This window comes from Cervus canadensis, chromosome 8 (genome assembly GCF_019320065.1).
Source record: "Cervus canadensis isolate Bull #8, Minnesota chromosome 8, ASM1932006v1, whole genome shotgun sequence".
Taxonomy (NCBI): domain Eukaryota; kingdom Metazoa; phylum Chordata; class Mammalia; order Artiodactyla; family Cervidae; genus Cervus; species Cervus canadensis.
Window position 1 is genome coordinate 36636904 of NC_057393.1, and position 16377 is coordinate 36653280.

The window sequence follows — 16377 nt, forward strand, 5'->3', positions numbered from 1 at the left end:
TAGAAGGCAAAGTCAATTCACTTGACTCTTTCTTGAATTTACATTTTCAGTTCATTTGAGAGAAAATTGGTCTGAAGTAGTGGGGCATATACATTAAAGAATTATTAGGGAAAAAGGTACAATTTAATTAATTATGAAAACATATTAAACTTCATGTTGTCAAGTCATTATTCTTAATGAAAAGAATGACTGTGTATTATTAAAACTACCTGGAGTTTTGATTCATGTCATTAATCCATGGCAAGAAGCAAATGATATGGTTATTAACTTTATGAAGTAATTGTATGTATTATTTTGTTTTTATTTTTAGGACCGGAGTCGGCCCTATGACACTTTTAACTTGCACTCGTTGGAGAACTCCTTAATGGATATGATAAGGACTGATCATGAGCCTCTGAAAGGTAAACACTACCCTCCCAGTGGCCCACCAATGAGTTTCGCTGATATAATGTGGAGGAATCATTTTGCAGGTTAGGAATATTCATATGTCCATTCCTTGCTTGGTGTTTTAAACAAAAATCAGCTTTTTATTAATTGTGTTTTGTTTTTCTTTTTTGTTTGTTTCTTTTTGTTTGCTTCTGTAAAGCATTGTGGAATGTATTTAAAGTTGATTTTTTTTAAACCTGGGTTCAGCTACCTACCATAATCACGGTTGACTGCTTTAATCATAATGTCTGGCAGAAGCATGTGTTGGGTAGCTGAGGTCGTGGTTTATAGCATGAGACCAGAAGCCAAGTTTTCTGGGCTTTGTGTATTTGAAATCCTTGGCCGAACCTGGATTAATTCATTTAAATCCAAGTCTACTGCAAGGAAGTATGAGATTAATCTCCAAAGGCTAAGTCAGAAAACTTTGTAGAAAAGGGTTTTATTAAAATACAATCACTTTCCTAGGGCAGGAAGTATCACTACACAGTCTTTAAGAGCAGGTAGTGACACTTTGCATTCTTTAAGGCTGAACACAGGGAAAATGTTTTGGATAAAATATAAGGCATAAAGTCCCAAGGTCAGCAATATTAGGATTTCCTATTTTTAGAGCCCATGTCAATTCAGGAGAGGGGGTGATATTACATTCTTGATTACAGATAGTTCTTGTTATGGATTATAGGAGTTCTTGGGGGCATTATGATATTTTAAAATACTAAAATGAAATTTTTCTGTGGAAATAGCCATTGTACTTGGGTTGAGAGCCTAACTATCTGAAAACTGGAAGAGTCAGCCACAGGGACACTCATCTTATGTGAACCCTTATGTTCTCTAGAGTTGTGAGGAATGTGATCCCCTCTGGTTCTCTGCAGGCTCTTATATAGAATATGACTGGCTGGGGACGTGACAGTCATTTCCTCACGCCACACCAAATATCTATTTCATCATTTTCTTGTCACACTCATGATTTTCTGCTGCTTTCCTCAATTTCTAGTGAAAAGAAAGTAGTTAACAGGCTGTGAAGAAAATAAAAGATTTTGAGAAAAGCTATATTTTAAGGCCTTCAGAAGTAGGAAAAAAAACTGCCTCTCTTTTTGTCATTGTTATATTTAGTCACTGTTACCACATCTTTCTTCAGTAAAGATTAGGTACGTGGTAATTTCACTTAGAAGTGAGAATGGTGTTAAAAAAAAACCACATAATATTCACAGACTGTTTTGTGTTTTTAGTATCTTCTAAGGCTACATTTGTCGTCCTTCTCTACCAGGAACAGCTGTAAGCCCATCCTATTATTCTAAAGAAGTCAGCCCTTGTTCTTTATGCATGTCTGTCTTGTCTTGGTCTGTATTCTTCTAGCAATAAAAGTTTATGAAAAGATATTAGATTATGGTCTATAAAATAATTTTCTAGAGTTTTTGTGAATATTGATTAAGCAGGAGCTGTCATGCTCTGTTGAGAGTAGCACTGCTAAAGTGCGTGGAGGGTACTGTATTGTGGACCAGGGTAAATACCTTATTCCACTTTTGGTGCCCCCCCACCCTTTTTAAATTTTTAATTGGAGAGTAATTGCTTTACAATGTTGTGTTGGTTTCTGCCATACATCATTGTGAATCAGTCATAACTATACATACATATATATATGTATATACATATATATATATAAATATATATCCCCTCTCTCTTAAACCTCCCTCTCCCTGGCCCCAACCCTGGGGCCCTTTTTTCTTATCTGTCCGGATACCTCTGCATAAATTTCTCTAGTACACTTGCAAATGTGAGGTTTCATCTGTAAAAGGCTTTTGAATTGTACGTTAAGATATAGTGTGACCTAAGAATCTGGAAGGCATTTAATATGTGCATTTTTACAGTCTCAATATGGTTACAACTTCACAATTCATACCACTCACAGTGATTTCCTATGAATGAACTACTTCGCATGGTCAGTTACATCACCATGTTATTGTCCCCTAGTTAGGGTGTTTGAACTTCCTGCTTCTGTTTTCCAACTGGGAGACTTTTACATATGGTTATAGCACCATGTGTTTGATCCTTATTACTTCTAAAAACATAATCATGATGCCAGCATTTTAAGGGAAAGATTTTCAGTAATTTTTTACTTTAAAAATGGAACACATTATAATAACGAAAAGATAATTTAAAAAATAAAAGAAACATTGTGATGGTGTATCTTTTCTCCCCCTGCATAATAAACACTATTTTTATCTGGCCTTTATAATTTATTGATAGACCTTAACTTTGGACTCTTAGGTTGCTTCTAGCTCTTTCTCCATTATAGGTAATGCTGCCATGAACGAGTTCTTACACGTAGCTTTTTTTAAAGATATATTCATAGAGAGGGTCTCTGAGTCAAAAGATGGAAATATCTAGGTGAATCAAGCTTTAAGAGAAAGGTGATAGGCTAGGGTACCTATCATGTGGCTTCTGTATGAGTCTGTCCAAAAACACTGCTCCTTATCTATCCTTTTCTTCCTCCTGCCGTTAGTATCCTCTTTTACTTGAAGACTATTTTGAGGCTCTCTAAATTCAAGTTAGAAAGTCAGTTGGTTTTTTTGTGTGCTTATTTGTTTTGGTATTTTGCTCTGGATCTCGGTTTTCTTTAGGAAAAAAATACATTCTCATTGTAAGAAATTCAAATGGTATGTAAAAAGACAAAAGAAAAGTGAAAAAACACCTGAAACTTACTACCTAGAGATAACAAAGATTATTATTTTTATTAAAATTTTTCCAGACATTTTATATTCTCTCTATAGGGTATGAAATTTCAACTCAGACTTTCTGACTTTTCAGTCATTCAAACCTGGGTTTGAATTCTGGTTCTGCCTTTAGTTGGCTATTGATCTACATAGATTAGTTAGCCTCTTCAAAGCCTTAGTGTCTTCATCATTAAAATAAAGCACCTAGTTCATAAAGTGAAGGTGAGATAAAGACCGCAGCAGTGGTAGTGGTGTGCCTCTGCCTGACTTAGGTAATAAAGGAAGTCTTTTTGTCCCCACAGTATTTACTCCTTCCAGCTAGGCTGCAGCTAAATGTTGAAGGCTTTTAAATGCAAGCTGTCAAAATTGTGACTTTGCCATAGATACAAGTAGTGATTACTGAAGGATAAGCATTCTGTCATTATAAAAAACTACCTAAGGGAGAAAGAAAAACAATCCTCCTAAGTTTTATTGGCTTTCCAAAATTTTTTATCTGAATAGTGTAAAAAAAATAATCAGGTAGGATATTACATTCCTGCAAAATGAAAGTATTTCATGATGTACATAAAGTGAACATGAGGAAAATAAGTTCACAGTGATATTTCATTGTATAAATGTTTTCAGTAAGAAATCCTTTTATTCAACTTTTCTCTTGAATCGGGGTGGGGGGAGAAGGATAACTGAGGCCTTAGTAGGAAGAGTTGTCCTCTGTCCTCTTTTCTAGTGGACATAGGGAATGCTAACTCTTCTCCTGACTATGAGAATTAGGGGGATTTCTGGCATCAAGAGAGTTAGGATTAGAGGTAAGGGAAAGGTTCATCCCTATACCCTCCTGAGTTGCTACTAATGATGAAACTTTACCTCGCATCCCATTTAGCCTGCATGTTATGACAGAGGAGTAAGCTTGGCTGGCTATTTGGGGGTAGTGCCTGATGAAACATTTAGCATTACACAGCCTTACAGAAAATTGGCTCCATTTCTGAAATGCTGAGGTCACCTTGTTTTAGAAAAAGTGCTCCTTCATTACGTTTAGTTGATTCAGAAAAGTATACGGTCTCTTTATTTACTTGAATTACTGTTCCAGTTCTGTTTTTGTACTACCTCCCTTTGGCCCATATCAGTCCGTCTTGTATAAAAGTTAGCTGATTGCAGAAACTGTTAGGGCACAGGTTCTATGTTAGCAAGAAGTGATTGTTTTTGTTCTACACAAAAGGGAAGACAATACATAGAAGTTGAGTGATTTTTTTTTTTTTAAGTAGGTAACTCCCATTAATTTGTCCAGTGACCCTTTTAGTATATCACTATAATCACCTGAGAGTAAGAAAAAGATTAAGGGTACTTAATCCTGGATATACCTCTGGAAATTTCTGGCTTTAATTGTGCTAGAGTACAGCCTGAAATGAGGCAATGTAGGCACAAAGAAATTGATAACATACCAAAAATTATTCACTGCTGGTATGCAAAGAAACTAGGATTTGACCTCAGGTTGAACCTCATTTCTTTTGCTTTGTGGTTCTTTGAAACATATTTTAAATGGTATAGTACCATACTTTTATAATTTTCCCTTAAAAGGGATTTGAAGCACCATTTTATTGTATTCCTACCTAATGTATTATTTTATCTTATAGATAGTTTTTTTGAGACATTGTCTCTAAAACTTTATTGGGAAAATTGGTAGGAAATAGAATCCAGTAGAATGTGCATTGTCTTATGTTTTCTAGAACACAGCACTCACATTCTGTTATATAAAGGTCTCGAAAGGACTTGACTTTTTAGAACATATGGGAATGATTAGAGAAAGATACAGCAGTTGTTCCCTATCTCCTAATGGTATTGCAGAAGTGAAGAGGTGACTTTCATAATCAATTACGAATTAACAAAAATTCCAGTTTTTACTTTGGACTTATATAAGTATAGGTTTAGTTTGACTCTGAAACTTTAAATAACAGTAGAGACAGTTTTTTATAACTAGCTTCTTAAATGTGAATGTGAATTGAGCTTATGAGACTGTGATTTTTACAGTCTGAATAACTGTATGTAACCCTATTCTCCAACCTTGCCCCCTTCCTCTCCCACCCCCATTTATCAGGCCTTATGCAGTGGGGAAAGTGGGACACAGTCTCAGATTTCCACAGCATCATTTAACTCAGTAAAACCAAGTATGCCTTCCAGTTTTCGAAACCTTATATTTTACACTATACTTAAAAGATAGCTAGCTGACAAGAACAGTTTAAAAATAGCAGACCATGGACAGGTGACAAAATGTCACGCTGGCAGCACCAGACTGCATTAACAAAAATCACCAGATGTCACACACTTGATTCTATTTTCACAGCTGATTAAACAGCAGTATTTGTTGGACAAAAGGAAGAAAAAAGAAATGGCCTCATCTGAGTTTGGAGTCAGTTTTTCTTTCGCTTTTGATATTTTCTCTCTCCTTCAAAATCCAAAATAACCATAAAACTTAAGGCATGCAATATATTAAATTTAAAAAATATTATAAAATAAACCTCATTTTAGATAAGAAACCTTTACACATATATACTCCTAAACTGGCAGACTATAAATCAAAATGCTAACAGAGCTCGTCTTTAGTTGATGATCTTGTTTTTTTCACTTTTCTGTATTGTCTCATTTTCTCCAGTGAAAATGTATTTTATAATCTAGACATTAATTTTTGAAGAGTAGAGAAAGTAGCTTAAAGAAGCCATAAGCAGTTTACTAAAAAGGATTTGCATATTGTTGGGAAAAATTAGATTACATTTAAGTAATTGATCATGATGGATTTGACACTGAACTCGAGTTTCTCATAAAATCTCTAGTGGATGATCTTGATCTAGAGATCATTAAAGTGACCTCGAATTGGCCAACAGTAGTAGGAAGGATACCAGAAAGGGCAAAAATTTTCTTCTTTTCAGCAAGTAGTGATACTTTCATTTACAAAACATGGCCTAAGGCTCTTGTTTTGCTGCATCTTTAGAAAGATTGAATTGGAAGTAATCAGTGTAGAGGATGATAATTAGAATCGAACTATAGATTTTCCTTTCAGCTTCATCTTTCCAGGCTGAAAAGTTTAAAGACCTGATGGAAAGAGTATAAACAGGATCCAACTTCTGGAGGACTACAGAGAGGGGTGCCCCTTAATGTTAGGGAACATAAGGAGTCCCAGAAACATAAAAACTATTATTTGATGTAGTAGTAATAAACTACACAATTCTTTACCATAAATGATTGTAGCACAGGAAATAGAAGTTTAATGAGCTAAATCTGGGCTTGCTTGGTTTTCTTGATAGCCCTTTATAGTTATGAAAACATTTAGAGAACATCCTTGCTTTATGGGAACAACACCAATATCTGAATATTCCTAGGTCAGAGATTGAGAGACCCTCTCAATGCGCCCTTTTCTTAAATTCTGATTGGCAGTGATTGTATTTTTTAGGGCAGATTTTTCAGTGACTGGTTGTTTGTTAAGTTTGAATACCTCAGAATATGATAAGTAAATCGTATCCACCTCCTTTTTCCCAAATAATTAATACATCTTCCACTCTTAAACCCCTGAGGCTATTAGTTGAAACATTTGATTCAGACTTGGCATCTTATAGGCCAGAGAGTAAATATTTTAGGCCTATGGGCCATATGGTTTCTGTTGCACATTATTCTTTGTTTTTTAACTTTTGTGTTTGTTTTTACAACTCTTTAAAAATATATAAATGATTCTTTGCTTGACGGCATACAGCATACAAAAACAAGCATCTAGCCCCCTGTTACTGTAAGAACAAAGGTCTGGACATAAGTATTATGTCAAAGGTCATTAACTAGTTAGTGATAGGGGCAGCACAGGAACCCTAAATTTTTGGCCAGTAATTGTTCCCCACTATATCTGTTATGTAAATTTACATCTTTCTTCTGCTCGCCATTTTGATCATTATGTTGCATTTTCAGCCGCTTTGAAATATTTGTCTTTGGATTCTCTCTAAGCTTCAAGTTTATATACTACTTTGAATTCATTATTTTGCTGCTTGAATTTGAAGGGCAGTATAAATTGTTTAAATAAAATGTGTAATCCAGGGAGTTGGCATGTTTAAATTGGAATGCGGGAGATGCATTAAAATTTCCTATTACAATGGAAGCTTCTTTTTTGTTTTGGTTTATTTTATTTGTTGTTATTGAGACTTTGGCTTTGTTTTAAGATTTTTCATGTGTATGTCTTATGACTTGATTTAAAACTGTTGTAACTGCTGTGGGCTTTGATAGCATTGTTTTTAGCTTAATCTGTTTTAGTTTTTTGTAATGTTCATATTGTGCAATATATTTGTGATTATATTTAAGCATTCTTTTCTTTGTGCTTAAAACAGAATTGTTTTATGTTTTAGGACGCATGGGAATAAATTTCCATCATCCGGGAACAGATAATATTATGGCACTTAACAGTAAGTCTCCATATGAAATATTCTGTAAAATTAGCAATCAACAGCATGTAATTTCCACTTTCTCAGTTGTTCATTACATTTCAGCCTGCCACTGACTGCAGTGAAGACCATTATTTTATACCAGTGGCTTTCAGAGTGTGTTCTCAAAGTGTGATCCGTGGACCATGAGCGTCAGCATCATTTGGCAACTTAGTAAATATGCAAAATCTCAGTCCCCACTACAGATCTTCAAAATCAGAAACTTGAAGGATGAGGCCCAGAAATCTGTGTATTACTAAGTTCTATAGGTGGTTCTGATGCAGGCTAAAGTTTGAGAACTGCTACTGTGTACAAGGGACTGAAAAATTACCATCCTGGGAGCCATATCTGGCCCCCTGCCTGTTTTTGTAAATGGTTTTGTTGAAACAGCCACACCCATTCATTTATGGATTGTCTATGGCTACTATTGTTCAGGGCTTCCCTGGTGGCTCAGATGGTAAAGAATCCGCCTGCAACACAGGAGACCTGGGTTCGATCCCTGGGTCGGGAAGATCCCCTGGAAAAGGGCATGGCAACCCACTCCAGTATCCTTGCCTAGAGAATCCCCATGGACAAAGGAGCCTGGCGGACTACAGTCCATGGGGTCGTAAAGCGTCAGACATGACTGAGTGACCTTCACTGACTATTGTTCTACAATGGCAGAACCAGAAAAACCCTAAACTGTTTATTGTCTGGCCCTTTACAGAGAACTTTGCTGACCTCACTGCATACTGTTGCACTGGGGGAAGGAAGGAGGGCAGGACGAAGGCGGGAGATGAAAGGAGAGAGGGACTGGGCTAGAGAGTATGAATACATAGATCAACTTATTGTAACTCAGAATCTTCTCATTGTGGTAGATAGCCAACAGGTGCTGAATTTAAACTGGACATCAGGAGTCCCCCGTTAGTGGAATTTGCATAGGAATGTGTCAGTAGCTTTGCTGCTTAGTGATAGATTTGTCAATATAGTTGTTGGATTGAGCTCTGGAACATCAAAGCCTCATTAGTCAGAAAGTCATATTAAAACTGCAAGAAATGCTTGGCTGGCATCAACTCTCCTTCCTAGTGTCTATGGACCTAATAGCTTTTCAGAAGAACAGTTCCTAAATGGAAACTGTCCCTTGTCTAAAGGACAATACAAGCCATTGAATCCCTCAGGATATAAGTTTTCTTTTCCATCAAATGAGTGATATCAGGTTGTCCCTTCTCTTCCTCCCTGACATACAAGCTGACTCTCAGTACACATGGAAGGCATACTGGGTCAATCTACTGTTGTCTACAACATTACCTCTTTTCTTCTTGCTTGAGTAAGGATGGTGAAATGCCATTGGTGTTCCCTACAACATATTTAGGTTATCTCTAAAATATATATTCCATATTTCTCTTGGTTCTGACATGTAGCCTGCCTTCCAAGGAGCTCTGCTGAGAACCACTGGCATTATTTGATAAGGCGGGTCCTAATTCGGTCCATGCGTTTGTTCTAAATGCTACTACCTCCTCTTTTTGGAGGTCTTGAAAACAATGAAAATTCCAGACTATCCACCTTTATTTTTTAATTTCTAGAAGAAAGGTCACTTTATAGTTAGATTCTGCTACCTCTAACTTTTATCCTAGAAGTAGGTATTTTAGGGTGAGGATTAATAAACATGCTTAGCTTGCTGAACTACAGAAATTTTGTGAACCTTTGTGAGAACACTTCAGTTAGACGATGGGATTTAGAATTGAATGTAAAGGGAAAGAACAACATGATAGTGTATCTGCTTAAAGGAAGACGTGTGTATTTTAGAAAAGACCTAATTTGCCATGGTATAAGTCTTCTTCTGCAAGAGGGAGAGGATGTAATTTATGATTTTCTGTGTAAAAAATGAAGCTAAAGGACACTTTTCTTTTTAAAAGGTTTTGATTCTCTTTGATTTGATTCTCTTTAATCTCTGCTTTTAAACAAGAGATTTCGTTTCTGTTCTTTCCACTTTGTACATGTTGTTTAAATCCCCCGTTTAGCCTTGAAATTTCCTCGTCTCTAAGAGAAAGAGATTGAATTAGGTCATCTTAATGATTGCTTTCAGAATGAAGATTCTGTGATGCTGTAATATTTTTTAAAGTACCAAAAGGGTCATTTTGTCAATATCTGTATCAAATGTTGATGAATTATGCATATTTACAACATTATGGCAGATACCAGGGCACATCCATCTTCAAATGACTATGGGTACTGCCCTGTAGGCTCCTGAGAGTAAACCATAAAAAAAACCAGGGTTTGACATTTGCATTACTTACTGTCAGTTTGCTTTCAAAGTTGACTTCAATTTGAAATGCTAAGAATAAACAAAATATTCTCCTTGGTAGATACTTATGAGGTCTACAGGTTTTGACATATTTGCTGTGATAAACCTTTTTTTCCCCTTGTATAGTTGGACCCAGCCCACCTGGTAACTTGTATATAACATGCACAAACACACATGTGTATTTTTTGTCTTCCCTTTTATGCCTAAAATTTGTCAGCCTGGCAGTTACTGTCCTGTGACTGATCTGTACTTATTTTCCCTCAACCTTCATGTAGATGAGGTCACAAATCAGATTGAGATGAGGTCACATATCAGTAAATCTTTATTAATTCAGAATTTGTGATTATTCAAAGAGGCTGGGTTGAAGTTGAACTATATTTTCAGGCCAGAAGGGACTGGCTGAGAAAATTAGAGAGTTTAGTCAATGGTTAAATTTTTTAAAAAAGGAAATGTAAGTCAGTTGTAGTTTTTTTTATTACCCCTGTTTGCTATGCAAAATTGATGCTTCCCAACTTTGTTCGTAACACTGCCGTGTGCTAGATCTTCAGAAAATCTCCCATTCTTTTACTTTCTTGATCTTGCTCAAACCCAACACTCTCCTGAAGGTACCGTGTTGTCATGTTTCCTGACTTGAGGCAACAGAGAGAGGTGTCCTGGTGAGCATTTTCATATCTCATTTCCACTCCCCAGCTTTGAATAGGCCAGGTTCCCATTTTGGGGTATTCCTAGTGCATGTCTTCCAGCTGTACCTTCCTCTCAGAATCACCACTGCCAATGTCGTCTAGAAGCCAGAAAATGGAGCTTGGGAGAAGAGGGTAGCTATAGAAAACGGTAAACCGGTAGACATTTAGAGTGTGGAAAGACTGGCAGTATTTGTGGAATGCCAGAGAGTCTCCTGATTTTTCCTATTCAAGGCTATGAATCGGGACTTCCCTGGTGGTCTGGTGGTTAAGAATCCACCTTATAATGCAGGGGATGCAGGTTTGAACCCTGGTCAGGGAACCAAGATCCCACATGATACAGGGTGACTGAGTCCATGCCCATGTGACACAACTAGAGAGCCTGTGTGCCACAATCAAGGCCCAGTGCAGCCAAGACAATAAGTAAACAAATGTTAAAACAAATAAACAGACAATGAATCTAGTAAGAATTAGCTGACCAACCACTGGGGAGGAAACTTAAGAGACACATCTAAATTTTAGCTGGTCCCCAAAATGATAGTCCTCAAAATCAGAGAACTACAGAAGCAGAGATGGGAAGATTCTGATCCGTCGGTAAGTTCTGCCACTTGTCTGGTATTTCCAAGATATAGTTTGTTTTGAAACAGTGTGCCCCTGCCTTTTAAGCTGTTCATGTATTTTTTTTCTTGGTTTTTTTTTTTTTTTTTTTAGTTTTTTAATAATTCTCTCTTTTCATCCTCTTTACCCTTATACCAAAAACACTGCAAGTTTGCATAATGTAGTTTTATTTTTCCTTCTTTAGAAGGAAGGAGACTACTGAGAGTGCTTCCAGCTATATATGTAGTAGTTTTATCAGCCATATTTTTTTCTAACAGTTAACCTAAGCTTGTGTGTTTTCTTTGGTGTGTTTGTGTGTGTGTGTGTGTGTGTGTGATTACACTCTAGGTATAGAGTGTATACCTAGTTTTTAGCAGTTGTGGATTTATAAGGGATTGATACTGCCTTGGTGCTTTTTCCTGTTACGATGATCCTCAGAAAAGGATATTGGTGCCTTCATTATCAGTCAAATGAACCAAAGTTATGGTCAAATTAATGTTCAAAACCAGAATGCCTGGTGCTGTGATTTACTCTAGGAAAGTCACTGCAGATCACTGCCAAGTATATCCACTTTGTTCCTTTTGACTGGTCAGCTGCTGTTCTTTCAGGTAGAAAACCAGCTTGGAAAAACAGTGAAATACCGGAAGATGCCAGATGAGTACATTAGAAACGGGAAATAGTATGGCTTGGTGGTGGTTTAGTCAGTCAGTCATGTCTGTCTCTTGAGACCCCATGGACTGTAGCCTGCCAGGCTCGCCTGTCCATGGGATTCTCCAGGCAAGAATACTGGAATGAGTTGCCCCTTCCTTCTCCATAGTATGGCTTAAGGGACAGTGTCACTCAGCTTCAGGGAGATACCTTCCAAGCAGGCTAGGAGGCTTGTGAAACATGGAGATGGAGCAATAAATTAGCATAGTCAAGAAAAGCGTTGTCTAGAATCAGATCTGGTCCCACCTTATAAGCTATGTGACTTTGGGGCCACATTCTTACCTTCTCTGCCTCTGGTTTCTTCACCTGTAAAATGGAGATAGTGATCACTAGAGTGGCTGTATATAAATCTTTTAAAGTTTAGTGTAGCCGCCTTGTATATAATGCTCTGGTGAACTGCTGTTGTGATTGCTTGCATCAGCTTCATGGCTGCCTTTTAGGATTTTCTTTTCTTTGCATGTTAGACTTCCAAAACATATCTTACATTGGTTGTACTTAGATAGATGTTTTCCTAATGGAATTTAAGGCAGCATGCCTACAAGTCACTCACAGGCTAGAGTGTCTGTCCTTGGGTGTACTACATCTCTTTTTGTGTGAAGTTTTTTTCTACATGAAATGCTACCTGCCTCTGTCCCCTGACCGAAACATGCACCTTCCTTGGGGCTTAGAGTTGCTATACCTTTCATGATGTTTGGCACTTTCAAAGGTGCTATACAGTGATATTTGGAATGTAAAATGGGAGAGCTATTTTAGACAGCAGTTTGGCAGTTTCTTAAAAAGTTAAACATAACACACCTACCATAGGATGCAGCAGTTCTATCTTAGTATTGACTGATGTCCACACAAGGACGTGTATGTGAATGTTTAAAGCAGGATTGTTCTTAATAGCCAAAATTAAAAGTAATGCATATGTCCCTCAGCTGGAGAATGGATAAACAAATTGTGGTATATTCACACAGTAGAGTTTTATTTAGCAATAAAGAGGAACAAATTATTGATTCATTCAGCAACATGAATGACTCAAAATAGGCTGAATTTTAAAAACTAGAATAATATAGCATTCTAGAAAGTGAACACTAATCTATGGTGAGAGAAAATACAGCAGCTTTAAGAATATTTTGAAGTAATATCATCCCCCTTTTTTCAGAGAACAAAACTGAGGGCTTAGATCTCAGAGGAGTTGTATGATAGGGATGGCTTCTGGTTGGCAAGTCTATGAATCTCCTAAGTATCTCTTTAATTAAACCAACAAGAAGACAGTTATGATACTCTGAGTACCTCATTGTTTTTGTGAGATTTAAATGACGTTGGGCACATGTACAAATAAGGTATTAATATTGGTATGTTTGGAAAGTAGAGAGCATAGTCTTATTTAGAATAGAGGGCTTTTTTTTTTTTTAAAGACAATAGCTCTGTAATGTAACATAGGTTCAGTTTTATCTAAATTAAAAATTTTCATGACATTCATTGTTTGATATTTCTCACCTCGTGACTAGAGTCTGTTCCAGGTTTTAAGAGGTGAATAAGAAATTTGAAGTGTCACTTTCCTTCTGACAGGGAGAAATCATTGTTTGCCATCACTCTTCCTTATCAAACTTTTGAAAACACTGATAAATTGAGGCGTCCCATAATAAAACTTTGGATGTTTGAAGACCTAAATTAATATATTAAAAACAAAACAAAACATTGATCTGCTTGAGAAACTCTGAGGTCATTTATAGCTAACATGTTATACAGCTGACGCACCAAGAAACCTGGAGGTTAAGATTATGTTGCCTTCCACTTTGCCCTCGTTATTAATGCCTTGAAAATATTTTTGAAGACTCTGCCTCTATTTCTACTTGAACTGAGGGCAGCCAGCGCATTTGTTGAATCAAAAGGGGCAATGTAAAAGGGTTTTGGTATGAACTTTTTGCTGGGCAGACTCCTCTTCCCCCTCCCTTTCGTTCTCTGTTGGGAGTGATCTCCTTGGGGAGCAGCTCAGCTGAGAGGAAGTGGCAGAGAGGGAGCGGAACATGTGATGCTTTGATGCTAAAGTGGGAATAAAGCCAGGTTTGCTAGAATTTCAGATGGAATTTTCCAAAATTTGAAGAGTACATTGTATTTCTGCTCACCATGAGTGGATCTAAGTAGTGGGGTTTTTGTTTTTTTTTTTTTTTTAAGCAGAGTAATAAGATAGTGAAGGAATTATTTTGAGATTCTCAGATTTAAAGATACTGTCTTTGAGTATTTTGAACTTTTAAAAGACCAGCTCCCTGTTTCTATCTGAACAGATTTAGAAGTAAAATTAGTATATAATTGTGGAATGAATATATTATAAATGATGACTAATTTAAAAAGCAGAATAGTAATCAGAAGGACATGTAATGATCTATATCTTTTAAGCATTCAAAATTCAAACTGTTTTGCATAGATGCTGCACATGAACATGGTAGGGATCTAAGGACATTGTTGTTTTATTTTGAGCTTCTCATTTAACAAATGGGGAAGCTGAGTTTGAGACTGTGTGGTTGTATGTTAATGCTACTGCTTTCTCAATTTGTCCCATCCTCTCCTTGTAGGAAGCTACTGTTTAGGCACAAGGGGCTCACCCGGTTGCTCAAGGGGTGGGATGGGGTAGAGGGTGGGGGAGAGGTTCAAGAGAGGATTTATTGAGCATACATTTATTTATGAGGCATGAGGGATAATATACATATGTCCCTTCAAACAATAAGTTTGAGAAGGGACATATGTACACTTATGACTGATTCATGTTGTTGTATGGTAGAAGCCAACATGATATTGTAAAGCAATTATCCTCCCCATTAAAAAAAAAAGACTATGAATTGGCTAGGGTGACATGATGGAGCCAGAACCTTCTGCCTTCAGGTTGAAGATGATAAACTTTGCTTTAAATAATTCGTTGTTAAAAGTGGTTGTATTATTTTCATACTAGTTTAACACAAACACAAATTCAGTGTTTCTGGAAAAATATTACTTGTTACCTCATTTATGCCCTGAATGCTCAATAAGTCCTCTTTTCCCCAAACAGAGTGATATACCTAGTCTACATGGCCTGGCACTAAATATTGTAAAGAAGTGAAGTCTGAAATATTCTTGACTTACTTTGCTGGGTTTTGGAAGAATTTCTCTTCCAATGTATAAATATGTCTCAAGTATCAGGATTTGGGTGCTCTAAATGAAAAATAAAGATTCAGGAAACTGAAAATTTACCTGCTTTCCACTGTGGATTTCCCTATCTGCTTCCTGCACTTGGGTCAGCAATAGAACCTGGACTTCTCATTTATAACACTCGTCACCCTTGCAGTGAACTATTTAATGTTGGTATTTCCCTTTAATATGTACTCTTTCAAGAGGGCAGAGACTGGCTTCTGTTCATAGCTGTTTGTTGGCTTCCGGCTCAGTGCCCAGTCCGTGGAGTTGGTACTCAGTCTGCGAGACTGGAAGAGGGGAAATGATATATCAGTTGTTCAGTCGCTCAGTTGTGTCTGACTCTTTGTGGCCCCATGGACTGCAGCATGCCAGGCTTCCTTGTCCTTCACCATCTCCCAGAGCTTGCTCAAACTCATGTCCATTGAGTTGGTGATGCCGTCCAACCATCTTGTCCTCTGTCATCCCCTTCTCCTGCCTTCAGTCTTTCCCAGCATCAGGGTCTTTTCTAATGAGTCAGCTCTTTGTATCAGGCAGCATCAGTCTTCCCAATGAATATTCAGGATTGATTTCCTTTATGATTGACTGATTTGATCTCCTTGCAGTCCACGGGACTCTCACGAGTCTTCTCTAACAGCACAATTGAAAGGCATCAATTATTCGGTGCTCAGCTTTCTTTGTATCCCAACTCTCACATCCATACATGACTACTGGAAAAACCATAACTAGACGGACCTTTGCAGGTAAAGTAATATCTCTGCTTCTCAATATGCTATCTAAGTTTGTCATAGCTTTTTTTCCAAGGAGCAAGCACCTTTTAATTTCATAGCTGCAGTCATGATATCGCAGACTGTGAAAAACACAGTATAACAGCCTTAGAGAATATCTAGTCCACCTTAATTTCTTCCTAAAGATTTCCTTTACCATGGACTTGCCTGGTGGTCCAGTGGTTAAGAATTGCCTGCCAATGCAGGGAACAGGGGTTCAATCTCTGGTCCAGGAAGATTCCACATACCGCAGGGCAGCTAAGCCTGTGCGCCTCAACTGCTGAAGCCCACGTGCACTGCCACAGGCGAAACCACTGCAGTGAGAAGCTTGCACACCACAACTAGAGAAAGCATGCACAATGAAGACCCCACACAGCCAAGAATAAATAAATAAAAACGTTGCTTAAAAAAAGAAAATATTTTTTAAAAAAGATTTGTTTTGACTGTCCTTTTGGAAGATGGTACTGTCATGTATGGATCTAGTAATTAACAGTTCATAGAGTGCTTTCACAGACCTCTCTCTGCCTTTGAAATGCTTTAAATGGTTTGCAAGACATGGTCAAAATTTCATGTTTCACTCCAGAATTATTCTCCTATCCAAGCAAA

The 16377-nt window shown here is 37.2% G+C and overlaps 1 protein-coding gene across 7 annotated transcripts in view; it reads left to right on the top strand.

Annotated features, from left to right (window-relative positions):
* The window catches only part of CPEB3 (cytoplasmic polyadenylation element binding protein 3), a 190719-nt gene that overhangs the window by 79711 nt on the left and 94631 nt on the right, over positions 1 to 16377 (top strand). For 5 of the 7 annotated variants that reach the window (XM_043476008.1, XM_043476007.1, XM_043476006.1 and 2 more), the window contains exons 3-4: positions 311 to 470; positions 7511 to 7567. In XM_043476008.1, the coding sequence (XP_043331943.1) occupies positions 311 to 470; positions 7511 to 7567 (217 nt within the window). The remainder of the gene's footprint in view (positions 1 to 310; positions 471 to 7510; positions 7568 to 16377) is intronic. The other 2 variants (XM_043476010.1, XM_043476009.1) reach the window with 1 other exon arrangement.